At 39.7% G+C, this 27998-nt stretch overlaps 2 protein-coding genes across 6 annotated transcripts; one reads left to right on the top strand and one right to left on the bottom strand.

Annotated features, from left to right (window-relative positions):
* The first annotated feature begins 806 nt into the window (after positions 1-806).
* rufy2 (RUN and FYVE domain containing 2) lies at positions 807-21245 on the top strand. 2 transcript variants are annotated; one of them, XM_074666109.1, is made up of 20 exons: positions 807-1267; positions 2878-3164; positions 7452-7625; positions 7804-7921; positions 8949-9050; positions 9379-9502; positions 9948-10012; positions 10109-10174; positions 10627-10696; positions 10930-11031; positions 11238-11354; positions 11610-11702; positions 13279-13353; positions 13437-13534; positions 17404-17523; positions 17830-17959; positions 18066-18160; positions 18384-18432; positions 18576-18656; positions 18771-21245. In XM_074666109.1, the coding sequence occupies exons 2-20, from the start codon at positions 3089-3091 to the stop codon at positions 18912-18914; spliced, it is 1899 nt and encodes a 632-aa protein (XP_074522210.1). In that variant the 5' UTR covers positions 807-1267; positions 2878-3088; the 3' UTR covers positions 18915-21245. The 2 variants fall into 2 exon arrangements, with proteins under 2 accessions (XP_074522210.1, XP_074522208.1); XM_074666107.1 differs by lacking the exons at positions 807-1267; positions 2878-3164 and adding an exon at positions 4323-5000.
* A 123-nt stretch (positions 21246-21368) lies between these two features.
* Positions 21369-27995, bottom strand: hnrnph3 (heterogeneous nuclear ribonucleoprotein H3 (2H9)). 4 transcript variants are annotated; one of them, XM_074666110.1, is made up of 11 exons: positions 27891-27995; positions 27051-27147; positions 26741-26896; positions 26282-26425; positions 24908-25046; positions 23935-24134; positions 23370-23465; positions 22897-23012; positions 22548-22683; positions 22404-22460; positions 21369-22201 (listed from the first exon to the last, which is right to left on the bottom strand). In XM_074666110.1, the coding sequence occupies exons 2-11, from the start codon at positions 27136-27138 to the stop codon at positions 22122-22124; spliced, it is 1212 nt and encodes a 403-aa protein (XP_074522211.1). In that variant the 5' UTR covers positions 27139-27147; positions 27891-27995; the 3' UTR covers positions 21369-22121. The 4 variants fall into 4 exon arrangements, with proteins under 4 accessions (XP_074522211.1, XP_074522212.1, XP_074522213.1 ...); XM_074666111.1 differs by having other exon boundaries at positions 27051-27144; positions 27891-27994; XM_074666112.1 differs by having other exon boundaries at positions 27896-27973.
* Between the last annotated feature and the right edge of the window lie 3 nt (positions 27996-27998).

Below are 27998 nucleotides of genomic sequence, written 5' to 3' on the forward strand. Positions count from 1 at the left end.
TTTTTAACAATTGGTCGAATAACATGTGCGTAGTCACAATTACACATCACTCAAAAAATGAGCTTCTTGTGTTTTTTTCCAGTTCTTGCATTGGTAGTTGAAAAATTCCTCAAAAAGTACTTTTTGATGAATTTGTCAACGAGGAAATCAGGAAATGGCATATGCCTCCGATGTTAATTCACAAAAATATTGCCATATATTGAAAAAAACAACAACAACAACAACCAAATATCATTTAATTCTGTAGAGAAAACGGTTCTTTAGATTATTGGAAATTTCAGCGTCTTGGTTCATAAAACTTAACAAAAGAGGGCCTTGCCTTTTATTCCCAAAGTGCTTTTCGGCTCTCAGCAGCGATGGGACTGTTCTATTGCCTGAGCTGCCAAGTCATTCAGCATCACAAAAAATGCACACTAATCAGAAGTCCATTTCTACAAGTCCCTCCCTCACTCTTAGATCTTAGATTTCCAAATAGGGATTGACTGCAAAGAGCATGCTTAGCCTTCCTGTTACAGCTGCTGCAGAATTCACCAATGTTTGTATGGTTTCATTCATTCTAGCAGGATTGTATTATCAATGACTTGTGCTTGTATGGGTGGGGTTGTATGTGTAGGTTCATTGGATTGCCTTTCCATTCCATTCCTCTCCTCCCTCTCCTCTTTCTCTTCTCAGATACAGCCCTTGAAAGCAGCAACCCCCCCTTTTTTATTGTGTTACTCCCAAACCCCTCCCCCTCTTCCATGCTCCTTTACTCTCTTGTCATTGGGCGGCGTGGGGTGATGGTAGTGGTTCCTGTTGGCGATGTCTCCTGAGTGTGTACCGGCTCACTGCTGTTCAGCTACAGAGGCTTATTTTCATTCACAGCATTGCAGCACCTCTAGATTAGAACAAATGATAGATAGATAGATAGATAGATAGATAGATAGATAGATAGATAGATAGATAGATAGATAGATAGATAGATAGATAGATGGATTAGAACAAATGATAGATAGATAGATAGATAGATAGATAGATAGATAGATAGATAGATAGATAGATAGCCTGTTTTTGATGAATATGTGGAAGAGGATACTGTAACTCTTGGACGCTTAGACTGTACATTCCAGGAAGTAGATCATGCACATCTACAGCTCTTTCGATCGAGTCATTGCCTCAGACTCAGCATACTGGACCAGAGGATAGACCTGTCCTTTTCTGGACTGGACCACTAAAGGCTGAGAAGCTCATTCGATTGAATACTCATCCGACTTCTCTTCTGCTTAAGGTGAGATGCAATATTCACACTGTGTTCTGTTGAACGTGTTTACAAAGTGAGCTCATAAGTATAGCAGTGACAACAGCAGCAAATGTTTTTGTGGTAAGTCTCTATTATGTGTGTTCTTTTTTGTGAATGTATCTGTTCTGCTGTCCTTAGTATTTGGCGTTGAATCAGTGCATCAGTATCAGTAGCATAGCATCACAGAGATCCTGCACTATGCTGCATGACAGGATGGATACTATAATGAACCAGCATCACATTTGTATTGGTGGGAATGACTCCAGTGAGCACCATTCACTGGCTGCTGCAGCTGCCTGTCATGCAGTGGGGTGTGTTCCTCCCGTGATGACGGCCATGGTCATATGGTGCAAACATACCACCCTGCATGACAGTGGTCGTCAGTGGTGTGTTTGTTAAGGTGTGGTTCAGAAGTGATGGAAGCATCAGGAGAAACAGGATGGAAGGAAAAGGAGGGACCAAATGGAAAACAGTTTAAAGATAAACTGAAAGTGAGCCCAATTCAAATTTGGGCAGCAGTTTCTGATCAGCATGCACTGTCTCTTTTGTATCTAACCTGGGTGTAAATATTGAAACGACTACACAAATTCATCAACATTTTATTATGGAGAAATAGTTAAAGCGCCAGTAAACCAACCTGCAGAGATTCAAAATGGCTTACTTTCTTTTTACAGAAAGCAAAACTTTCAAAGGAGGAAATAAAAATGCATACAATCACATTGCAAGGAAACAGAGAAAAGCCTGGTAAGAGGAGCAAAAATAAAAAGGTGATGATATGAGAAAAAAGGTAGCAGCCTGGTTAATAAATTCTCTGGATGAATAAGCAGTCATTCAGAAAATTAACCTATATAATACAGTCTATGGAATTAACACAGGCAGTCACCAGTCCGCTCAAGAGTTTACAGATCTGCAAGAAGCTGGTCATATGATCCTGGTCAGCCCTGAGCTATTAGAGAGTGGGAGAGACAGAGAGAGACATTATGGCAATCAGAAGGCGAGAACAGAAAGTCTGACACTAGTGATCCCTGTAATGCAGTTTTCAGAGGCCTCCTTTCTGCTACAGTTTCTCTCGCCGTCTGTAGTACTGGATCTAACATTGATCAGTTAATGTGGGTGTAGGCCTTGATACAATGGTGAGGTGGAGGATAACTGGATGTGCTCACTGGGATCTAGTCTACTGCCCACAGAAAAGGTAAAACTTCTTCCTAATGGTTTTTAAAAGAGGTAATTTTGGTGGTGACTGAACTCCTTACTCATAAAAATCAAGAATTATTCAAGATCTGAAGAAGGAAAATACATTATTCATGACAGTAATGGTCTCAATCTGGGGTTTATGGAGGCAGGTTACAGATAGCTGACAGGGACTAACTTTAGAGTTTATATTAATCTTTTTGCAGCAGCGTAGTGTCAAAATTACTGAATTATTAGATATTTTACATTCATTCAGTTGACTTAAGTTATAAGTGCCAAGTCAAAGGCACTTTTTGGGTGCATTCTGGTAGGCTACTCAGAAACCTGATAGATTTGATTGGGAAGTTTGTGTCTGTTTTGTCTTAGAATTTCCATCTATGCTGTCATTTTTGTCCCCCACACCCCAGCGGGCACCCAGTGCGCCTGGAGACTGTCATCAAACTCGACTGAACTGGAAAGAAGGTCTGTTAATTCTGAGGAATCTGAAGAGACCTGACTGTGTGGCACAACTTCAACAGAAACCAGACCAGAGTGCACCACTTTAAGACTCAGGGAACACCTTGATTTACCTTCTCTATATTTACAACAAACTGTGGGCTGGGGAGAGTTCCACTCACCATGTACTCCCCTCAGAGTCTTCACCGCTGGGGCATCACTCACAGTGAGAGTATGGAGCGACTAGCATACAGCCAAGGTAGGACATGAAAAAACTCTTTTTCTTACAGGTGACGTTTCCTGTCAACTCTGACTGACACCCTCAAACAATGTTCTCGAGAAGACCATAAAGCAGCTCCTACTAACATCACTGCTTTAACTAAACCAATTTCAGAATAAGTTAGACACTTGTGTATAAGATAAGTAAACATTAAAACAAATCATCATGTAAAGAAGGTACCGATCCATAAGATTAACCAGTGAGTACCATAGTCTGACAACTACATACATAGACATAATGTAAGTTAAATTTAAAGTTTCAGATTATACCTGCTTTGATAAACTTGACTTATGCAAGAGAATCAGCAATAAATTAAAATTTTCACTCTAATTAGAAAAGCTCATGATGTTTACTAAGGCAGACATGTTTCATCTACCTCTACCCCCTCATCACTGAAGTTTCCTAGATTTTCTGTCTTGCATTTTTTCCGCTACTGGTTCCACATATTATTTCAAAATATGGCATTAGGCAGGATTTACAAAATATGCATGATTACAAAGTCCACCAGCAAAACCGGACCAGGGTTATTTTACCAAGAAGTCACAAACCAAAAATCTGTACATCTTAGCATTCATATAAAAATAATTTAATTTAATGGTTCAATGTTCTTAAAATTGTAGTTTAAACTAAGTTCACATCCCCCCCATAACAAAAATACAAAAAACAAAACAAAACAAAAACTTAAAGCTTGGAAGAAGGATAATGATGCTTTACCTGAAGAGACCTGACAGCCTCAATGCCTTCCAAAAGTGTGAATGTAACAACCACAAAATGTACTACACAACCAAAACGAAGAACCCAAAAGAAAAAGCACTCAAAGCAAAAATGCAGCAAGTAAAATATAACACTATCTTTACTGCTCTGTTGATGTCAAAGTGGCATTACTACTATTTTCTTTGCAAAAACATTTTAGTTAAACTTCATAAATATAATTTGGTAGTTTATTCGGTAATGAAGTAAATATCTAAAACAATTGTTTAAATATTGTAAATACATGTGTACATTGTTGTACATACACGACTAGTAGTTGTGTAGTTATAGCGTAGTTTATCCTTTAGCCACGAGGGGGCGGCACATCCAACAACATGGCAACCTAAATCATTACGTAGTGCTCCTTTTGTGTGTCTTGTGAGTCTGTTGACACCGCCCCTCCGGAGGGTGCAGCGGGACGGTCAGAAGCCAACTGTCTGTTTGGTCTGCTAGGTGTAAACAAATCTCTGGCCAACCGGGATGTAAATTAAATATTTCTTTAATCATTGTAGCAGCTCTTTGCTGTCACTGCCGCTAACGTTCACCATGTAGACTGACGCCTACGTTATCCAGCACGAGTCCAACACGACGGTTGTTGTTGGATCTACCCGGACCTGTCAGTGCTCTGGTCGTTGGTGACACAGGTATTTTGCGGTTAGGTTGTCATAATGGTCGCCGGTTGAATAGTGCATCCGGCTAACGGTCGCTAACGGTTAGCATCGTACATGAATCCGGTTGTTTTCGCACCGTAATCATTTCAAAGGTACGTGAACATGGCATCGTCCGCAGACCACGACCTGTCTCTGTCTGAGGCGGACAGCACTAAGGATAAGTCTCAGGTGTTTGGCATTTTGAGGCTACAGGAGGAGAAATCTGCTGTTGGAGATAAAGCTAATAGCAGCAATGTTAGAGGTGGAGGTGGTGTAGGAGGAGGAGACGGGCGATGGCAGGCTCCGATCTTCGCTTTGGCCAGGAAAGCATCCGAGACCATCTCAGGGAGCATTCATGTCCTACCAAAAGTGTCGGATCACAGGACGTCTCTGCCCGGCGACTGGACCGTCCAAGGTAGGGTGTTAGCTGCATCAGGGGGCGTTAGGTTCATTCTGGGAGTGGAAGAGTATGTGTAAATGAGGCTCTGGTTCTGCAGACACCCAGTATCTGATAGTTTCAGGGACACATGAGGTAATGTGACCCTCTCTGTGCTTATCAGGCACCCCACACAAACAGATCCCCCTCCTGAAGTGTGCAGGAACAACCAATCACTCAGTCTGTTGCTAAATGGAGCAGATTTAACTGTTTCATCAGATGTGTAGATGTGATAGCTGGTACATCTCTCTCCCCAACATCCAACATTACCTCACTATCCTCTGTGTGTGGCCAATTGATTTTTCATAGATCCGTGCTGCTCATACTTTGATGCTAAATCCTCTTCTGTCAGTGTTAGCAGTGGAACAGCTTCACCCTGAAGCATCACATGCTGCACTGATGCTAATGGGGAAAAAACTCCCAGGGGCTGTTTGAGTCAATATAATAATGTGCTTGTTTGGTTCCTTGATTTTACACCAACTTAGTAACACTGTGGGATGTACAAGTGGGACTTCAACTGTTTGCTACTCTTTCAGTCATTATCCTGGTTCATCATCTATATTTTTGTCTTGTAATTGTAAGAACCACTGTTTTCTATTGTCGTAATCTTCCGCTGCACTGTTTTTTTCTGGATCTTGTCATAATATGTATTCTTCATAGCACAAAAGCTGCTGAAGTATAAAAAATAAGCTCAACAGCTGGATCAGGCTAACAATCTGCAAACTATAATGTAATCACTAGGGCTGAGTATTGGCAAAAACCTAATGATACAATACACATCACGATACTTAGGTCACCATACAATAGTATCACAATATCACTAAGAAAAATTAGAGATTTTTATTTAAATTACACAATATTACTCAAAATTGAAATGACAAATTAAGTCAAAACTATTTGAAAACAACTTCCCTTTTTTATTGTTTTTGAAATAGTGATGCACTTAAGTTTAAAGCATAAAGCGCATCAAGTTTGTCACATAAACTGCTGTGACATTTAACTAATTTTTGCAAAGAAATTATTGGATGAAAGACGTGGTCCATTGGTAAAATTGATAAATGTCAATTGGTGTTACCAATGTTTCTCATAAAGAATCTGACAATGTTCAAAAAAAGTCACTATAAATATGACTTTATTAGTCTACTACACTGTAAAAAAATTGAACTTTAAGTGGTTTTAAACCAAGTAACCCAAAAATAGAGATAAAACTTTGATGTCTTACGGCATACTGACTCGCTCTTTCTAACAAACCCATATTATTAAGTTTAGAAATTTAATATTTCAAATAGACTTTGAGTTTATATTTATTATACGGTCTATTGGCAACATACATCAGAGTAGCTCTGTGCCATCTACCATAGTGGTGGTGTGGTAGACATAATTTACGCCCATCTCGTCTAAAATGTGAATTTTAATTTTACAAAAAAAACCAACCAATATTTAGAGTTGAAATAACAACACTGTTTTGTAAGTCAAAGTATTGCAATATTTTTTCACACCTCTAGTAATCACTGTTTAATTTTATAATGATAACAATGATAGATGATTTGATTTTTCTGTCTTGGTTGAGTTCCCAAACAGCCCTATCAGAAGATGGCCCTGCACGTTCACAGCTATGCTTAGGCTCTGACAGATACACACTCATAAGCTTTAAAGTAGTGCTGCACGATTTGGGGAAAAGGTGTGATTTGCGATTAGGTGGATAATATTGCGATTGTGCTTGCGATTTAATAAAAAAAGTTGTCATGATGAGTCTACAGACTTGCTTGGTCATCATGGAGAAAAACCTGAATTGCATGTGCTGACATTGCGATTGCGATTGCGATAACCTCTTTTGCGATTACGTATTTGCATGTGCTGACATTGCGATTGCGATTGCGATAATCGTGCAGCCCTACTTTAAAGGGTACAAGAAATCAACAAGGAAACTGACACTGTAGATCAGTGTAAAATACACAGTCAGAGGGTTTCTGTTTGTCCTCAGTATCCTCATGGCCCTCCACCTGAGGGCACCCAATATTCATGCAGCTCTCAGAAAACATCTGTTGATTGGTCAGTGTCTCGTGTATGCTCTGTTAAAGCTTCTCTCAATTGCTAGGCAACATCTCGATGTTTTCACCTGACATTGCTCAGTCATGTTCTTGTGTGTGCGACACATTAACTCAGAGGTCCATATGTTGTTGAGGTCCTTATGTTTGAAATGGTGTTACTGGTATTCGTGGTAGCTTTGACACAGTTTTCAAGTGTGACATAAATGGCCAAATATGCATTTCTGCACTTTTTTCCTCAAACATTTCTTAATCATATTAAAAAAATAAATGTCAGGAATGATCCTCTCCTGACAGTATTTTGTACATCTAATCTGGTTTTGGCATTTAAACATACTTCAAGTGAATTTTTTGTGTTTTTTTTTTCTGTTTCTTTCCACAGCCATGCGGGACCCCATGGCCATGGAGAGAGCCAACCTATTGAACATGGCCAAGCTGAGTATTAAAGGACTGATTGAGTCAGCTCTGAGCTTTGGACGAACGCTAGACTCGGACTACCCTCCTCTTCAGCAGTTCTTTGTTGTCATGGAGCACTGCCTCAAACATGGCCTCAGAGGTAGAGGAGTGTATGTGTGTGGGTGCTGTGCTAGTTTGGCTAAATCTGAAATATCTCTTTGTGATCTCTTTCTGAGCTGCACAGTTGCTTTTGTGTATCCTTAAAAAGTGTCAATGCTAGATTTTTATTCCTCAGCTTGTGTCTCTAAGTGATATGTCTTCCTTCTTTCTCGCTGCAGTGAAAAAGTCCTTTCTGGGCTTTAACAAGTCTCTGTGGGGTCCTCTGGAGCTTGTGGAGAAATTGTGTCCAGAAGCTGCAGAAATATCTGCCTCTGTACGAGACCTGCCTGGACTGAAGTGAGACACATTTATGTTCACACACAAAACTTAACCTGACATTATACTGGAGAAACATAGTCCTCTACACAATACTTACACTCATATGAACCTGTAACATGATGATGGGACATGAGCCAGAGCAGTTTCACACCCAAGTGTGATTTACTCTCACTTCACCTTTCCGCTTGATACTGTCTTGTCTCTTCCTCGTCACAATTTCTCTACTTCTTTTTCCATTGTCTCTTTGTTACTGTTAGAGCTGTTATAGGTAGTTCATAAATCATTGAGCTTGAAATGAGCCGTATTGTCAGTTTTAGTTGATATCCTTTAAGAAGAAAGTCAGTTTATACAGAAGTATACATGTTTTTACATATTGAGCCAAATGAGATCAAGTGTTTGTATGATGAGAGAATAACTCATATTTTCATAAAAACTATCATTAATATTCATTAAGTGTCCTCTAGTGGATACAGTGAGCAGGCTGGTGCTCCGTCTGTCTCTCACACATGATTTCCACGTAATGTTTTATACTGTTATTCCATTATCAGACACTGCATAGCAGCAGAGCTTCCAGGAGGGAATAAAGTGAATACTATTCAGGTCTTGTCTGATCCAACAAAATAAGGAACAGTTGATCTGTTTTAAATGGAGAACAGAGTGTTTCCTTTGCTGTTGCTGAGTCAGACCAACGGACATGCTGCAGAGCGGGGTTTTCTCAACACAGACTATGAGTGATTTTTTTTCACCAGAATAAAGTTAGGCATTGAAAAAAGTTTTAGTTTCTGAGTTGAAACATAGGTGAACTGAAACTTTTTTTTCTGTAGCTGAAAAGGGAACAGTGCATTAGTTTAGACCATGTATCACTAATCTACAGTAAACAGGCAGCAACAATGAAAAGAACTAAACTAGGTTGACATAAATAAACAAAACAAAACAAAACTGAAAGGCTCTTAAACACCGTCCCCCAAAACCACCAGCCCCAGACCCTCAAACTGCCTAAGAATGTAATCTTATCACCTCCGTGTTTGTGTGTGTTTCTTTACAGGACTCCATTAGGCAGGGCCAGAGCTTGGTTGCGCCTGGCTCTCATGCAGAAACGGCTCGCTGACTACCTACGACTCCTCATCACCAGAAAAGACCTGCTCAGGTACACACACAGTGTTTTTATACACACACACAGAAAATGCAAAGTATTCAGTAAGTTTGTCCAGAAAAACTTTACTGTCACAATCCCTGATGAGAAAGCTTTCAGACCATCAGAGAGCAAAGTCTTTTTTTCTTCTTACCTAGTAGAAGCTTATTTAATGCATCAATGACTGAAACTGTACAAAACGTTCAAAGAGGAATTCAGAAAAAAATGTCACATCTATAACAAATACCACAAAGCTAAAACCTCACTTAAAATTCACTCCCTGCATGCTGCACCTTGAAGAGTGTTCTGAGGTATTTGAGACATTTTTCTGTCTTTTTCTCAGTGATTTCTATGAAAATTCAGCTCTGATGCTCGAGGAGGAGGGAGCAGTAATTGTTGGTCTGTTGGTGGGCCTGAATGTCATTGATGCTAACTTGTGTGTCAAAGGCGAGGATCTCGACTCTCAGGTAACCACTGCTTGAGACAATGCAGTTACTCTTTGAGATGAAAAAGCATTTGCACCTGAAGTTCAGTGAAGTGAATTAAACATCAGTGAAAATTAAAGGTCAACTTATTTCTGCTGCATGTTCATTGAAAAGAACAAGTTTGAACTTAGGATGAGGAGGCAAAAATACAGATAAGGATTTTCTCCTGTGTGACATTATTCCAACCGAACAGAGACTGTGGTGTCATGTTACTACTTGTGGGTAAAAGGTGTTTCTAAAGTGCAAACAAAGTTTATACCAATACAAATAAAATGAATGTGTGTCTGTTTACATCAAGTTGTTTTGGGAATAGAGATTTAACAGGTATTGATGTGGTCAAAAAGGATACCATGACACATATAGAGACACAAGAATATGTGTGACTACAGGAATTATATGAGCTCAACTTGTTGATCTCTTCTTTCAGGTTGGGGTCATAGACTTCTCCATGTACTTGAAGAATGACATTGATGATTACAGGAGTGAGGAGAGGTACGATCTTGTATTGTCTCATCTCGACTCACCTGGTTTCTTTGGCCTCTAAATCTGATGCAAAGCTGTATCTAATTCTTGTTTCCATGGCAACAGAAATAGCCAAATCGCATCCATCTTGGACCAGAAGAATTATGTAGAGGAGCTGAACCGTCAACTTAAGTAAGGAGTATTTTTTAAAATGTTTTTTTTAAGAAACTGACCCACAGGATTTTCTCCATAACATCCTAGATATTATGTTGCTTTGATACATTTCATTAGCTGCTGCTTTTTCTGTTTATTTCTTTGTCACATTTCCCTTTATGCATGTAAACTGTGTACTATATTAAAAGGGATCTGACCAGATCCAGTCTGTTTTTGAAGAGTACATATATGAGCCATCTGTCCCAACGGACAGACTCATTAATAGTCTGCCACATTTCCTCTCTTTGTTTTTTCTTCTCTTACTTTCTCTTTAAATATACTGAAACTGAAACTGAGAGTAATAACACCTGCAGCTGTCATGTAGCTTACAACCAGCATGTGCATTAGTTAGGAAGGTTAAACCTATAACATAAACTTTGATGTTAAATTAAAGTGTAATATAATTTCTGTCTTTGTGTTTGTACATTTAGCTCCACAGTTCATGGTCTCCAAGGTCGAGTAGACTCTCTGGAGAAGTCCAATTCCAAGCTCATAGAGGAGGTGAAACACACCGTTATTAAAGATCGTCATTACCAGTCATGCATTTTGTTTTGTTATATCTGTAACAATATGATGAAAAACTCTTGATCTACCTTTGTTTTATGAAATGGGGAAGCTACTTGTTTAACTTGTTAGGTAATCATAAAAGTTAATGCTTTCACTTTGTCAGATATGTTGGGCAGAAGTCAAAGTTCTGTCAGCGTCAAACTGTCATTGTGTGTTTGTGTTTGCAGTTAGCCATAGCCAAGAACAACATCATCAAACTACAGGAAGAAAACCAGCAGCTGCGGAGTGAAAACAGTCTTATTCTACTGAAGGCTCAGCAACAATTAGAGGTCTGCGGTCACACATGCACAAACACAATGGATAAACGCTGTTGTGACAAAACGCAGAGGAAACGTTTATCAGTGGATATGCATTGTCTTGTTAAACCTGAAACCTTAACTTCTTATTTTACCCTAAACCTTTTTTTTTCAGCTCTGACTCATACAGCTGACACATGACATGGCTCACCACCTTCCTGTGAATGTTTTTTATTCAGGTAACTCAAGGTGACGTTTCTGTGGAGAGAGACACGTATAGACAGTCTCGTCAGGGCTTGGATGAGATGTACAACGAGGCTCGAAGGCAACTGAAGGAGGAGTGTCAGCTCAGACAGGTTGGACCCATGACCCTCTGTGTGTGTGTGTGTGTGTGTGTGTGTGTGTGTGTGTGTGTGTGTGTGTGTGTGTGTGTGTGTGTGTGTGTGTGTGTGTGTGTGTGTGTGTGTGCGTGCGTGCGTGCGTGCGCGCGCGCGCGCGCGTGCGTGCGTGTGTGTGTGTGTGTGTGTGTGTGTGTGTGTGTGTGTGTGTGTGTGTTTAATCTATACATGGAGATGATATGATTACAAATAATCTACTCGTGGCTTTTTTAGGATGTGGAGAATGAGCTGGTCGTCCAGGTGTCAATGAAACAGGAAATGGAGCTGGCTATGAAACTTCTGGAGAAAGATATTCATGAAAAACAGGTTGGGCAAATATATTTACTGTAGTGACTTCAAAATGAAAAAAGCTGATGTAAAGCTGTTGGGCTTTAAAAAAACCTCTAAAATCTGTTAAGATAAGTTCACATATTATTAAAGGGGCTGTGAGGAGTTTGAAAGTGATCTTGAAAAAATGTCTCCTTTCTAGACAAATGTGTGACTGCAATCCACACTTTAAAATGAGATCATCAGCACCAATATTGCTAATTAGCCTTTACCTCAGGCCGTATCACTCTATAAGACAGGGGCTAAGCTGTTTGTGATAATGTTCATTTCAACCCACATGCTGCAGTTATTCTGCAGTGGTCTGTTCAAACTTGAGAGTCTGTCAATAAAACGAAGAGTGAAGTTACGTTAGCTCTGGTTGGTAGATGACTGTCAGGACATAACTAACCAGGATTTACTAATGTTACACATTATGGACATGTCTCAGAGCACCAGGCTGTCAGCTGCGCTAAATATAGACAGCTACTAAACCACTTACAAAGTGACAGTGTTTACTTGTTGTCACGTTAGCCTACAGATACGTTATAGCCAGTTGCTCCAATGTCTGCTTGATGTCACGTTTCAAACCATTGCACTATGTAACTGTACTGATGAATACCTTACCTCGGTGCCTTTAATCCAGTGAAAAGTTGTCTTGAACAAAGAAAAATTGTTTTGATCCAATTTCCATTTAATTCCATAACAAACACATGTGTCTCTAAAAGTAATTCACGACAGTGTGCAGAGAATCTGGGACACAAGGTGGCGAGGGGGTGCAATTAAAACAGACCCTTCTTATAGCATCTTTAATAGAAAAAGATCAGTTTATGATAATCAGCACAGAATGATGATAACAGTGATTGAAAAAATGATAGTAAAACAACTTGGCCTCTCATCTCTTATCCACACCAAATAAAAATAATGGGTGGCTTTAAATAAATACAGCATCCCCTCCTTTATTCATTGGTCTCCCTATTTACCCCACCAATGTGATCATGTAATAAGCTACATCAGAAACAAACAGGACATACTGTAGAAATTGAAATAAGAGAAGCTAAAATACTTAATAACTGTTTTTTAGAGGTATTTAGATTCAAACAGTTAATAGCTCTTTCAGTCAAGTGTTTGCCCTTCAGACTTCTCATCATTAGAGTGAGGGAAGACAGGGCAACTATCATATGATCATTGTGCACCAGCCTGTACTTTCTCACATGCTTTAATACTTTGCTCACTCCTGTGCTCATCCTTGCAGCAGTCCTCGATACCCTCATGCAAACTCTGCTTCACAAACACCACCAGCAGATATTTGTAGTAAGGCTGTGACATGCAGAGACAGCAGCATCATGGTAGCTTTTTAAGATGCTACAAAACCATCATGTGAATCAGCACCCAGCATCATTAGTGTGACTGTGCAACTTATGACATGCATGGAAAGCAATAACACAGTTTGCCCTGGATGTATTTCAGAGAATATCAGCTAAACATGTGACAAACTGGATCAATAAACATACAGCTGTCTCATGTAAGTGTTAACAGATGAGGATCAGAGCATCTCTGATGTCTTTGTCATCAACAGGACACACTGATTGGATTGAGACACCAGCTGGATGAAGTCAAAGCCATCAATGTAGAAATGTACCAGAAGATGCAGGTAAAAGCACACACATGTGACTTCAGTCAGTCAGTCAGTCAGTGTTGTTTTTATTTAGACTCATAGATTCATTTGTTTGCCAGTCATCTGATGAGGAGATGAAGAAGAAGAACAACATGATCACCCGTCTGGAAGAGAAGACCAATCAGATCACTGCCACCATGAAACAGCTGGAGCAGAGGTGAGATGCACCACCTGTGAAGGCCCAGCACACCTACACGTACACACACACACACACACACACACACACACACACACACACACACACACACACACTGACAAAAACAGAGAATCACTTTTTTAAAATTATCCCTCCAGTCCTACTTTTGGTCAAATTACCCCTGATGACTGTTGGTTTGACATCCCCAAAAAACCATACCATAGCTCTGACTGTGTTAAAACAAATGCAGTCTCTTAACCAACAAATGATCAAATGGCGTGTTGACATTTAACTTTGATTTTTTTCTGGATACAATGATCAAAGATAGACTCAATTTCATTTCCTGGAATTACTCAAATTTTCCACTGTATAAGACTTCTGCATTATCCCCCGTGCTGTTTTGTAGAAGACAACAGAAGATATTTCTAAGAACTCATTTGAAGTATCTTCCTCATCAGTGTTTCAGAATTTCCCTTTAGAAACTGGTTGTGAGGCAGTAGTCATCTGCTTTTACATCTTAACATCATTTAACTTAAAATATTATTCAAAATAAAATAGTTACGCACAAGGGCAAGGAGAAGTTATAGCTACCAGTAATATTGAATGCGTATCATTATTTGTACTAACTGTGTTATAACATGTACAATATTTCTTCAGGGAAACACAAAAATCTTTATTGTTTATGGTATTCCAAATGTTTTCCTTCATGTTATGGTGATCCTGCTTTTTAAGTCTGAATCCTCTTTATTCCATCAGTCATGAAATCTGCCGGTGTATTGATGCCTTTTGATCCCTCCTTACCCCATCTTTATCAGTCAACACTGTCCATCCCGCCCCTCTCCTTCCCTTTGGTTTGAATCTGCTTCATCCTATTTGTGATTGGTTGTGAATGTCTTTTGCTGCTCTGGTGGTTCAGGTAGCCCCAGGTTAAACATGTTATTTTAGTGAGGGTTTTGTGTTGCTGTAGCTGAAAATCTCAAATTTTGTATGTACAAAGAAAAACAGGCTTTGTACTTAAGAGAAAAGACATTGGGGAGGGGGAACTGTCGGCAACTTTCAGGCTTCAGTGTCTGTGTTTTAGTGTTATTCTGTGCACATTTCATTCTAAAAGTTCCAGTTTTTACCTGCGCTGGTTTATTCATCTATCTGTCTTTACATTTATTCTCCCTGCTTCCTTTCCCCACATCTTCTCATGGCTCATACTTAAACTGAGGAGGGAAATACACTCACTTTGAGGAAACCTGATAACAGCATGAATCTGAGAGCCTGAAATAAGATTTACATGTTGTGATGTTTTTTATTTACTCTTACTGCTTTGCTTGTGATAAGTCACTTCAGGTTTTCAGTGCTACCGGGGACACGTAGAATACTGATGTATTGACATTCTTCCTTCCTTCTTTCCTTCCTTCCCTCCTTCTTTCCTCCTTTCTGTTGGTCTTTTTTTTCTACCACCCATCCACCCATCCATCCTTCATTTTGCTCCCTTCAAACCTCATCTTTTCATTTATTTACCCCTGTTTTCTCTCTGCTTCCTTGTGCAGTGATAAGGATCTGCTCAGTCAGACCAGAACACTAGCTATGTCGTTTGTGAAGTGTGCTAGCACAGACACAGAGCACCAATACAAGCTAGTGAAGGATATTTCCTTCTGAGGACAAACACAGACACACGATCACAAGAGACTGTATGTTCCATGGACTAACTTAAAGGAGCATTCCTGTGTTCTTGCACACAATATTCGGATGGTTTTAAGGCTAGAGAGCAGCCACATAATCAGGTGAAATCTGAATGCAGGGTTTAGTTACTGAGAAATGATCATCATCAGCAGAGTGCTGTGAACTTGGAGACCACTCCAACATGTTTCATGAACTTCAGTTAAATTCTCCACTAACTGCTCTGCTGGGTAACAGAAGTGTCCTGTAAATATATTGATTTGCTGCTCAATAGTTACTGAAGAAACATTTAACATAGTCACATGCTACTTTATTTGTTTGTATGCTGATGGTGCGTACAAACATTCAAACATATGCTTCTTAATTCTCTTCCAGTTTTCAGTCAATATGCAGTAACACAGAGAGGATAGCTAATTGTTTGAGCTCTGAGCTGTAATCATAAGATTGTTGCTACTGTCCACTCTAAGTTGTCTTTTCCACTTATTTTAAAATGATGTTTACTCGACAAACGTTTTTTGGGTCATAGAGTGGAAACTAGAAATTTTGTGTCACCCTTGTAAAAAAAACCCAAAACAATTCCATAGTAAGTTCTTGATCAAAAAGATTGCAACACCACTTAAAATACCTGGTAGCCTTATTAGTCCAGTTAGTTTAGAAACTAAAAGTACACATAAATATTAAGAAGGTGGACTCTAATCTTAGCTTTAGCAAGAATTTAAACTTTGAATACACTGGTTGAACAATTCTTTCTTACTCGGCTTCGGAGTTGTGCAAAACTGTGGAATGAAAAGACAAAGAGAAATGTGTGTTAAATAAATATTCTTGGTCTTAAGTTGGAAAAGGACAGGAAAACTACCACACACACTTGTCTTCATAGCTGCCTGTGCTCAACACAGACAGTCAGTGGCAAACGTCTTTAGTCAGAGAGGAGTTTGCTTGTGCAGCCTTCAGCTTTTAATGTGTTGCCAGTTTTGCTCTGCATGTGACGCACCTCCTGACCTGCTTCTGACTGGCTGTGATGACCCTCGCCGCAGCTGAAATCAGCCCTTTGTTCACTCTCTCACCTTTTTAAGTACGTAGTCCACTCTGCAGTGAGCAGTTCAAAGGTTTCTGACATCTCGTCCCTTACATCATCACGCTCAAGTTTTTGTGAAATCGCAGCAAGTAGTGAAGATACTTTAGTCACTGCATTTTTGAACACTACAGTAGACTGATAGAGGGGAAACATACTCTCTTTACTGTGAGAGAGTTGAGATTTCAAACAGTCCTTCTCTCTAATTGCTCTTCAAACTTCTAGAGATTCCCTTTAGTTAAAAATTGTAATGTTGAGTCAGGTTTCAGCAAATACAAACATCTCAGTGGGACCAGCAGCTTCAGTGCACTTCACATTCTTAGTTTCTGTAGAACAGACAAAACAGCCGTAAGTACAAAGACCCAAGAGCCACACAGCTGTAAACCTCTGGAGCTTCAGTAAAAGGAATTTTAATGTGTTGTTGTGTCTCGTCTTGGCATATTTATTAACTTTTGTGATAGATGAGGAGGTAGTTATTCTACTCCTTCTTTCCCCATGCTCATAGTTCTATATCAGCCCTCTGTTTGTAGAAGAATAAACTCTTGTTACCTCTGTTGGAACTCACAACTTCTGTCTTTTACCACCGTGATCAATAAAGTTAGATGTTTGGAAATGGTTGGGTGTGATTGGAGAATTATTATGTGATTAAACTAAGTGATAAAGCTTTTTATCAACAGCTAATAGAAGAAGGGATAACCCTGATTGTCTTAATAAGAGATGGAAAAACTGGATTAAATGTGCCCCCCAAAACACTGGACAATACCTGTAGTATATATTTGTATATTCCCTCTCTATCTTATTTTAACAGCTGCTTCAGGGGCAGTTTTTCTCTTTGTTTTACCACGTGTCTTTATTTTAAATCATCGCCTTTGTGTATCACCCCCCTTTTTCTTTTCTTTCAACCCATAATCTAATTCTCAGTGCGTTGTTTTAAGTTTTACCCTGCCATGCCATCTTTCAACCCATTTTTCTTTTATCCTGAGACATCCCTCCTCCAAACCTCCAACATCCCTTCTTATCTGACACCCATCCTTCCCATCCCCATCCGCCTCTGTTCTTTACCTCCCCCTGCTACCTTCATGCCACCCCCACCCCCCAGTTTTTTCTCTCCATGGTCCTGAGTTTGTCCCTGGTTATAATGGTGCAGATTACAGGAGGCAGAGAGGAACCGCAGAGAGGCTGAGGAGGGAACCAGACGCTTCAAGTTGGACTTTGCCAACAAGGCCGACAGCCTGCAGCGGCAGATCGAGCACAGAGAGAGGCAACTGTAAGTGAATATAATCTAAACATAGACGCACTGGTAGACACAAACATACATGAACACTTCATTAAGAGAGGTATACTTAAAGCTGTGTGAGGGATCATTGGCCAGCTGTCAGACTTGCTTTAAAGTTAGTTTAAAGTCTGTTTATAGGTTTGCTCCACACTCCTCTTGTGAATTGCAAGAAACTGAATTCAAATAAATACACAGACAAACATACAGCCATGTGATCTGATCTTCACTGCTTCACCTTCTTTTGTCTCTATTTGATGTGTTTCTTTGTGTTTGTTTTTCCTGTTTTCATTCTTAAAGCCAGCAGCTGGAGACGGATCTTAAGATAGAGAGGGAATGGAGGCAGACGCTACAAAACGATCTGGACAGAGAGAGAGACGCTGTGTCTCAGCTCAGCACCGAGGCACTGCAAATCAATGGACTGAAAAAGGTACAGATTTCACTTCACTTCTGTTTTTTACCAGACTGTGGTTTAATTTGATCTGATTCCATGCATGGCTTTTGTTTGTGTTTTCTCTGTTTTTATTATTCTTCAGGAGTTCCATCGTCTCCAGGATGAAAACATTCAGCTAAAGAGCATCTGCGAGGACCAAGAACAAGCGCTCGAGGAACTAGGCTCCAAACTTAGCGAGTATGTGGTTTTTTAATATTCATATGAGTTACAGGTAAAGGCTTTTGAGATGACAGAGCATACAGATGTTTAAGTTCCATTAAATCATCAAGAATGTCATTTACATTCATACAGAGTCCTCCTCATACAACAAATGATCTACCTCACTAATTAGTTCAGTGGTTCAGTGTGGTAGTTGGTTTTCATTTCCTTTACTGAGCACGTTTTTGTTTCCTTTCGCCAGATCTAAACTGAAGATTGAAGACATCAAAGAGGCAAACAAAGCTCTACAGGTAAAGTAGTGCTGAGTTACGCTGTGAGACTAAAAAGCTGAAAACGTCAGGTGTCATTGCCACAGGAAAGACTGAGTTGGACTCATGGAACGTGTTGTTTTGCGAAGTTCATCACATCAAGTTTGGGTGTTGTGTTGTTTCAGGGGGGTCAGGTTTGGCTGAAGGACAAGGAGGCTAGTCACTGCAAGCTGTGTGAGAAAGAGTTCTCCATCTCCAGGCGCAAGGTAAGAACCCACATGAAGAGAGTGAAAATAAGCACCATGCTAAAGCCGTGATCTGGATGTCTCACACCGTCTTAGCCATGTTCATTTCAGTTCTCTTCTAATGTCTATTTCCAGCACCACTGTAGGAACTGCGGAGAGATTTTCTGCAACAGCTGCTCAGACAATGAGCTCCCTCTGCCTGCCTCACCCAAACCTGTCCGGGTTTGTGACACCTGCCACGCCCTCCTCCTCCAGAGATGTTCCTCCAATCCAACGTGAGGGAGACCCACACTGCTGTCACGACTTCTTCTAACAATCTCTGACCAGACTCGTACAAACCCCCATACTCCACATCCTGACTCCACCTGGTGTTAGCTGCTAAAAATGGACCATGTGCAACAAACTTAAGCACATTTGACTCTTAGTTTGTTTTGCATGGACAAAATGAGGGGCATCTACATCAATCTGTCCTCACTGTTTGATTTTACTTCTTTATTTAAATGTAAGAAGGCTATAAATTAACTTTAATATGAGCAAACACATCTTAACTTTTTGACAGACAATCTCACTTGTCTGTTATAAAATCATAAGCATCATTACTGCTGGCAGTCACAACTTAACTCAAACAGATTACAGATTACATTTATTCTCAGTAAACATAAATATCCATGACAGTGAAAGAAGAGTGATGTGGAGTGAGTGGATCAAATTTTGCACTGACCATGTGAAGAACGCTCCACAAAAAAACTGCTACATCTCCCAAAACTCAATTTTTACTTGACAAAAAAAGGGGGAATGACACAGTTTTTTACTTTGACTGTGCATTTCATGGTGCCGAGCTCAGCAGGAACAAACAGCTGGACTGTTTGGGAATAAAAGATCATACAGTCTTAAAACATTCAATATCTAAATCCTTGATTTTCACACTGGAATGGAAACCAAAACAGCTTCAAAACAGCTCGCCAAGTGTGACTCAGACTGCATGTGAAGATTAATACATAAAGATTATGTATGAAGGTGAGATCTATGAATACAGCCTATGTTGTGGGTATGTGTGAGACCTGTAGCACACACTGATGCTGATCATAAGGTCATAGAGAGGTTAGTTATAAAAGAAGGAACAGCTTTTCACTGAAACTGCACTGATGGAGAGGAACTACAGCTGCTTGTCTAACACAAACCTTCAGCAGCATGTGATACTGCAGTTCAATATTGTATGCGTCAAACCCGTTTACAGGAAGGTTAGCGAAAAAAATGATGAGATTGTCATATTCAGCTTCAGTACTGTGGCCTTCTAAGTGTTACTGCATCCTCCAGTCAGAGTTAGTTGTTTCCATCAACAACATCAACTCTTTTTTTTAAAATCTACATCATCTGTTCCGACAATGAAAAAGGCCTGCTGGTCAGATCTATACTCCAAACTTTATTCAACAATTTGTCTGAAAACTAATTCCAGGAACGCCCATTGCTCCCAGCAGATTTTATTCTGCTGACACAATGGCTAGACTAGTTCTCCTTTTAAAGAAACTGATTTTTCTGTTTTACAGTGTTTGTGCCATTGGTCCTTGCGTAAATGCAAGTTTTTTTTTTCCTAAATATGCTTCTCATGTTGCCAAAATAAGCCCTACGTATCCACAGAGAGCATTCTGTAGAAAGGAAAGAGAACGTAGCAACACTAGCTTACACTAGCCAAGGAAGCAGCACAGACTAAGAGCACATTTCACTGTTTTTAGAGACATTAATGTGGTGGATGCTGCTGAACGGACCAACCATTGAACCACTAATGACTAATTCACCATGTCTATTTCACAGACTGTGCGAGGTCCAAATCAGAATTTTAGTGTTGCTCATTTTTATTACCACAGCCAAGAAGTATGATTGAACATTTGCCAACCCCTGATGACCTGATGTTTAGATACATTTGAGTATTTGTTTTATGCACATTGATTTTTACTGTCAGAAGTCCAGTATTTACTGAACTTTCACTGTAAGTTTTTTGTAATCTGTGCAGAGGGAGAACCACATTTTACTGCTGCTCGTAACCTCTCAAGAGGTTTTGAAATTTTTTGTAATCAAGATTGACACATGTTTTTTCTTTCCCATGTCAAACTAATGCTGATGACTGATAACTGCACATTCTTCTGACGGGCTCACTGTTGACTGCACATTCTGGTTTTGTAACTTAAAATGTTTACAATCTAAGACTTTTCAACAACTGGAAGTATTCATCCCCACAGAGATGTTTAACAGGCTGTGTGAACTTTGAACAGTGTTTTCTTATTTCAGATATTTAAAATCAGCACGAGTCCATCAGATTATTAGTCAGTTCCACAGGAAAATACTTGTACTGCTGCCTGGCCTGAATTGTTTGTACGACACTCTTACGAACCTCCCAGCGTTCATTGGGATGTGTACAGTGTTGATTGTAGGTTGTAAATACACAACGTTGATTATCACTGTGGCCATTTGGTTCAATCAAACCTGACAGTTCAAGATTCACTCTATCGCCAACAATATGTTGCCTTGACTGTGTAGCAGTTTCTGATTAAATGAAGTTTGAGAGAATCTTTCAGTGTCATTTTGGAAGGAGTAAAAAAATGTTAGTTGTTGCAGCCTTGTTCTTTTTGTTTGTTTTCTATTTAAATCTGGTGAGTTAGTCTTTTTATTTCAGAGTCAGAGAAAACACGAAGGATTAAATATAAAATTTATTCAGCAAAATGTACAACAGCTGCATAAGCTATCTTACAGCTCAAATATAGAGGATTTATTTTACTTCCACTCTTTGAGAGCAGAATTTAATATTCAACTTAGTTTTAAATTCTGCAATGAACTGTGAAAACATTCATAAAAAACACACTGGCTCACATTTATCAAACTTTTCAAAGCAGGGAAGATTATCTGAAACCCAGGTGAATCTGTGCAGCACAAGGTGAGACGATCCAAAATTCTTGTGAAACAAGTTATTAAAGCTACCGGTTCAAACCAGAAAAGATACATTTTTAAAGAAATCTACACTTTCTTATCCTTTCTTCACACTGCTATATCTCCAAAAGAGCATCACTCGCTTCAGCTGTTTAAAGTGCATCCAAAAAAAGTCACTTAACTCGAACACATTCAATTATATCCCATTGATTCAAAGCACTAGAAAAAATGTGTTTGTTTTTTGTCAAATCACAAAATAATTATTTGACTTTCATGTGTACCATGAAGAATTATATACAACACTAGATTGCTGTAAAAATATGAGATGAACAAGATGTTTTTCAGGTGATCCTTCACTTTGTTCTTCATGTGCCATTAGGAATGGTAAATTAGAGCGTGTTCAGATCACATCTGGTGTCTGAGGTGAAGCTTTAGAACAAAAACAATTTAAATAATAAAAACCTCTGGCTTTAGATCAGCTTTCCTGCTTTAAAACTGTAATCAAGTGGCCTAAAGACAAGCAAGACAAACGCCAGGATGGATCAGAAGAGTGGGATGACATCATCAGTATGCACCTCGCAGCCCGCCACTCCGTGAGCTTCCGCCTCCTCCTGAGCTACTGTAGTAAGCACCACCTCCACGACCTGGGAGAGGATGAAAGTTAGCTCTATGTACGAGGGGTTTGAAGGATGTGAGTTTATTACACATCAAAACACAACTCTGTGTTTTCTACTAAAACAACAAACAGGTACAGCTGAGTATTATCACATATCATGAAGTATCATTGATGTCTTTTACAGACCAAAAGAAGCTGTTAAACCTGATCTTTAATAAAAGGGGACTCACTCATTTCAGCTGCTCCGCTGGCTGTTGAGTTCAGAAACAGCTCAATATAGCGATGCTCTGTGGAGAAAATTACTGATTAGATAATTACCCAACATCTAAGTAAAATCGAAAACACCTCAAAAGTTGTCAAAATGGAGGACATACGCATGTGGTTTTTGTCTTTGGACATAGCTGCAACGGCGTCTTCATGAGAGCGAAACTCCACATCTGCTTCCCCTGTTGACTTTCCGTTGGGAGCCACGTCGATGTGGACCCTCAGAGGGTTCAGAGGAGAGAAGAACTACACATACAACAGAAAATAATACAAACAGGCAAAGGTTTACAACGTAGTCAGTACATCTCCTGAACAGCTGTTATTCAGTGAAACAGCTTGTTAGATAGCTGATAGATTAACCTTTCAGGGTCTACAGATTCAATTTTAACAGCTTCAAAAGTTAATTTGTTCTACAAGAGAAAGAATTTAAGTATTTAATATTTGAATGGGTCCTCTTACTTTAGCGACATCTCCCTCTGTGGCGCGGAAAGGTAACCCCCTCATATGGACAAAATGGCCACTGTGGAACCCCGAACACCCATCACTTTGACTACCGTAGCCATGGCCTCCCATCCCTGAGCACAAACACATAAACATATCATCATCAACTTCATACATGATCTCACACATACCACCTCTGATTTTTCTCCATGAAAATCGAACAAAAAGTGAAACTGAAACAAAAGAAATCTACAAACTGAGACAGTCACAATGCACAGCTTGAGTAAACCAGTCCTGATACTGTTGACAAAAATGTAAAGCTCAGTGGCCTCAAACTGTCAGTGATTTGAAAGAAACGCTGCTGGAAATCAAACACTTGCATATAAAAATGTTCAGAAAGATGCTGCTTAACTGATCAGCTCAACATAACCGAGGCTTTCAAACATTAACTCTGAGTGACTTCAGAGCAGGTAGACATTACTGGACTTTACCTCTTCCTCCCCTGTCTCCTCTCACTCGCTCATCAAACATGCCGTTGCCAAAGCAGTAATTGTTGAAACCATTGTAGCTGTCAAAGCCCCCATATCCTGGAGACAGACAAAAACATAAAGCAAGGGAGGTAAGTTCAATCTGGAACCACTGCAGAAACAAACGCATGAAACGGCAAAACATGTTTAAGTCACGACTGCACAAAAACAGACTGGCCTTTTACTGTCTAACTTTCATTTTTTCTTTGAACAGAAGATTAATGAGCCAATATAAAACTGGAAACAGCAAAACAACAAACCAACTGGACCATAGAGAAAGTTCTCAGTTCATCTTGTATACATATTTAAAACACACCTAAAACAGTCATTAACTCCGCATCAAGAAACATAAAGTAAGATTGTTTGAGGATGCTAGAATTTGAAGGGGCTGTGAGGAGCTTCAAAGTGATCCTGAAAAGGTCTAGCATAGTCTAGCATCTTTAATATTGGTGTTTAATAACAGGTGTTTTAACCGTACAGAGTTTCGAGGTCATTTAAAATACACCATGTAGAAATAATGTGTACGTACCTCCTCCATAGCCTCCACCACTTCTCATGGTGTCCATCAGAGCCCCACCACGGCCAGGCCCGCCCCCGAAAAACCCTCCTCTGGGGCCTCCCATCATGGGTCTATCGTAGGGCCCTGGTCTCTGGCCTCCCATCCCCCGCCGGGGCAGCTCATAGTAGGCTCTGATCTCATTTCGACTGCTCTTAAAAATCTCTATGTACCTGTAATATGAGAAGCCCATCAGGTGGAGGGGGCAGAGGAGAGGGTTAAGGTGTAGAAATACCCAAGCTTGAGTTGCATACACTGATATGACTTACACATAAAAAGATAAACACAGAATAGTGTCTAGAATCTAAATGGAGGTTTCTTTACTTGGATTTGAGTGTCTCAACAATGAACAACCTCATCATTAGCTGGGCTAAGGGCTGAAATAAAGAACTTGTACACCAACCTCACCTCATTACATCTTACTAAAAAAAACCATCTTAGATGCTGCATTACTGATTAACTGGTTTAGTCTAACTGGTCTGACCTTTGTTGCACCTTTATACTTAATCCCCTCCTCCACAGCAAATTAACTGTGGGATTATGTCAAATATGTTTTAAGTGCCAAATGATGCTCCAACACTATTAAACAGAACTCCCAGGACTAAGGTAGATAAGTATATGACTGTGTCAATGAATACCTTTACCAACTCAGTAACTAATGCATCCCTTTCCATCCCATAATTCAACATGTCACCATTGTTATGAGTCATAATCCCATGAAATCCCCCCCCATTAGCAGTTATAAATATAAGATTACCCACCCAATTATTTCATCCACTTTTTTATTGTGTTACCATAAATATTCTTGCACACCAACCCATGCTTATCATTCAACAACAACAGAACCCATCCCATTAATACCATAATTACTCTATTATGACCACCCATTAAATTCTAGAATAGATGCCAAACCCAGTCCAGCCCGTCCTCTTCCCGTCTGTCCCACCTGTGCCCTATTCTTTCCTTGTGTTTCCCCAGAGCCTTTTCTGCTATCTCCTTTGAGGCAAACTGCACGAAGGCTTCCCCTGTGCTCCTCCCCTGGTAGTCCACTGGCAGAGTAATCCCATTTGGCACGATTCTCAACCCTTCAACCCAAGCACACATAAATACATAGGTCGGTAGGTAGACTGATAGAATAAATAGAACAACACCCACTTAATCACTGGAGCTTTCAGGATTAATAATATGTCATGATAACACAAAATTAAAATAAGCTGTACTTCTGATATGACTTCTGATATTGTGACCTGAAATGTGTCTAGAGGGAAAAGTTAAACATTAACTGGCCTGGAGTCAGCAGATATATCATTTAGGTGGGAATGTAAAATTGATACACAGACAAATTAGGCCACTGATTTAACTATTTGTTAAAGAGCTGAATGACACACATTCTTAAAAAATAATTGATGGTTAATCTAGATGAAAGCTGCCAATAGGCAGAATCACAGTACTGACCCCAGATCAGTGTCCTGGTTGTACCCTCGGCCAAACCAGCCCAGCCCACCCTATCTCTAATACTCTTTAAAGAGGCCTAAAACTAAAGTCATACAGCACAAACATAGCTTTAATTAACATGTTTGAGAAACACTAACATGAGACATAACTCAACACAGGATAACTATACTACATAAACAAACACACAATGCGCCTCAAAGCCATGACGCACAGACAGGTACACTGACTGTCAAATCAGTACCACTTTGTGATATTATTGATTTATTGTGATTTCATTGTTGGTAAACAATTGCTGACATGTGATGGCATATGCTACAACCCATGTGTTAATTAGTAACAGTTAAAAATGTAGCTGTGGGTAATTAAGATATTTATGGGTCAGTCAAGGTCGAGGTTTCTGATACTAGAGTAGAGGATAGAAAAGGAGCCTGATGATGCTGTAAACCTTTTTTTACACATGCTGATATCAAGTCTTATTTGTGGTTGAACAATTGGAAAAGAAATGTAACAATCAAAAGGTGCTCTTTGTGTATAACTTATCCTCCTCTTTTCCCTTTGAATTCAACAGAGGCCTAAAATATCATGTGGAACTGCACTGCACTGTCAATTTTGACCAAAGGAAGAGTGAATGTTAAAATCATGCATCACAATTCTTTTTTTAACATTTTTCCCTTTTCCTTTCTGCACAGCGAGCATTCAGTAAATTGTTCTTTGGATTATTTAAAGACAAGATACAGCCTGTGAGCACCCTTTCCTAAACTGAAACACAAACTGTCTGATAAAAATTAAGTCAAGATTTACAGCTAATGTCTTACACCAGTACAATCTAATGGAGTAAAAAGCAAGACTTTGAGCATGCAAATACCTGAGAAAAACTGAACAATCTCCTCTTTGCTGCAGCCAAAGGGAAGGCCTCTAAGTCTTAGCATGCAGCCACTGCAGCTGTCATAGTCAGCAGGACCACTGCGTTTCAGCACCCAGTCCATCTCACTGCGGTTTGACTTGAACACTTTTACAGAAACACACACAAGCATGCACGTATCAAAATCTGAAAGGACAATTGTATATCATCACAAATTTCTTACTGCTCACTCACTTTGTAAAATATATTGGCACAGGAAAATAATAAAACAACATGATTTTACTGCATGTGAAACATTCAAGGGATAAAAAATCCTCAGGGGACAAAGTGACAGCCACAGAGTGCACTATGACTTTTTGTATCAGTAATGTGATACTATGCAAACATTATTCATAGACAAACTCTGCACAAAGTAAACACTCACCAGTCTATCAGTCTATTATGGTGGTTTCTGTGTCTTACCCTCTATGTATCTGTGTCCCATGTATTTTCGGTCCTTGGAAAGGGCATTCTTGAAATCTTCTGCTGTTTTCAGTTCAATGAATGCCTCTCCACTGGGGCGGCCTTCTTTCGAGTAGGTAAAACACACTCCATTTACTTTCCCAACGATGTCACAGTCTGTAAATAAGTATGATTCATGAGATTATTTTGAAAGGCTGCCACCCCAGAGACATTTCCTGGCCATTAATGGGTACAGTATACTATATTGCAGGTATATCAGTCTTATAATATTCAAGTGTCAAGCTTTGAAGAACCTTTCGTGTATTCTCACCTGAGAAGAAACTGGCCACCTCCTCCTGCGTGCAGGACCAGGGCAGTCCTCTGATCCGAACCACATAACCCTCATCATTCAGAGACATCCTCACCTCCTCATAGAGTACAACACAGCAGAAACTCATCAAAGCACTGCCTGGACATTTTTTTTTATAAAATACAGACACGCCCAGCTTGTAACCCTTTAACTTCTCTCAACTGAAAGATTCTGCTACACATAAAATGAAACGTTTGTTGGTAGGTATGCTTACACCTGCATACCTGACTAGGATGTACGTATATCATATTCAGATGTTCTAAGAGTATTAATATCAAGACATAGTAAGAAGTTAGTTAGGCTGCAAAAGTCGTGTATTAGCCTTTCATTCAAAGTTGTAAGTCAGGTAATAACATCACAATCAGTTCTGAACTAGTTATTGAAGCACCTACATCTTAACTAACGTTAACGTTCTAACTTCCTTCTTCTTCCTGCTGTGTAAATGACTGTTGTTATGTTATACTTTCAACGGTACAACCAGTTACCCCCACATGAACAAACATATCCTGAAATAAACTGTTTGTTTGGTGGTTAAGTTACTTCTCTGAAGTTCGCCTTGATGCTGGGTTAGCTCATGATGCTAACGTTTCTCTACTTTCAGACAGACGCTACCGTTAGCTTTTGGTAGCATTAGCATTTAGCATGCTAACAGCTAGCTGTAGGACACTGACAGCGGTCAAATGAATCAGACTAACTCGTTCAATCCCCAACGGTCCCACGTTTCCACAGTTTAAACATTTGACATGTTACTGACTCATGACCAACATGTATTTAGCGCTGAGTATATCTCGACAAATGTACCTTACAGTCGCCTCTTGTCCCCGGTCTCCTGCTCCTGTCCCGAGCCTCAGGTGTCACTTCTAGCAAACCAGTCCAGGTATGATGTCGCGAGACTTGGAGTAAATGACG

Source organism: Halichoeres trimaculatus, unplaced genomic scaffold (assembly GCF_033239565.1).
Source record: "Halichoeres trimaculatus isolate MK-OKI-2021-1 unplaced genomic scaffold, fHalTri1.1 fHalTri1_scaffold_3, whole genome shotgun sequence".
NCBI lineage: Eukaryota > Metazoa > Chordata > Actinopteri > Labriformes > Labridae > Halichoeres > Halichoeres trimaculatus.

Excerpts from the sequence above, each read along its gene's own strand:
- rufy2 (XM_074666107.1), top strand. The coding sequence starts at position 4,709 with ATGGCATCGTCCGCAGACCACGACCTGTCTCTGTCTGAGGCGGACAGC. Across the intron at positions 7,626-7,803 it reads CCTCAAACATGGCCTCAGAG|TGAAAAAGTCCTTTCTGGGC; the intron begins GTAGAGGAGTGT and ends TTCTCGCTGCAG. Across the intron at positions 10,013-10,108 it reads GATTACAGGAGTGAGGAGAG|AAATAGCCAAATCGCATCCA; the intron begins GTACGATCTTGT and ends CCATGGCAACAG.
- hnrnph3 (XM_074666110.1), bottom strand. The coding sequence starts at position 27,138 with ATGTCTCTGAATGATGAGGGTTATGTGGTTCGGATCAGAGGACTGCCC. Across the intron at positions 26,426-26,740 it reads GGGACACAGATACATAGAGG|TGTTCAAGTCAAACCGCAGT; the intron begins GTAAGACACAGA and ends TTTCTGTAAAAG. Across the intron at positions 22,684-22,896 it reads CAGAGGGAGATGTCGCTAAA|TTCTTCTCTCCTCTGAACCC; the intron begins GTAAGAGGACCC and ends TTGTATGTGTAG.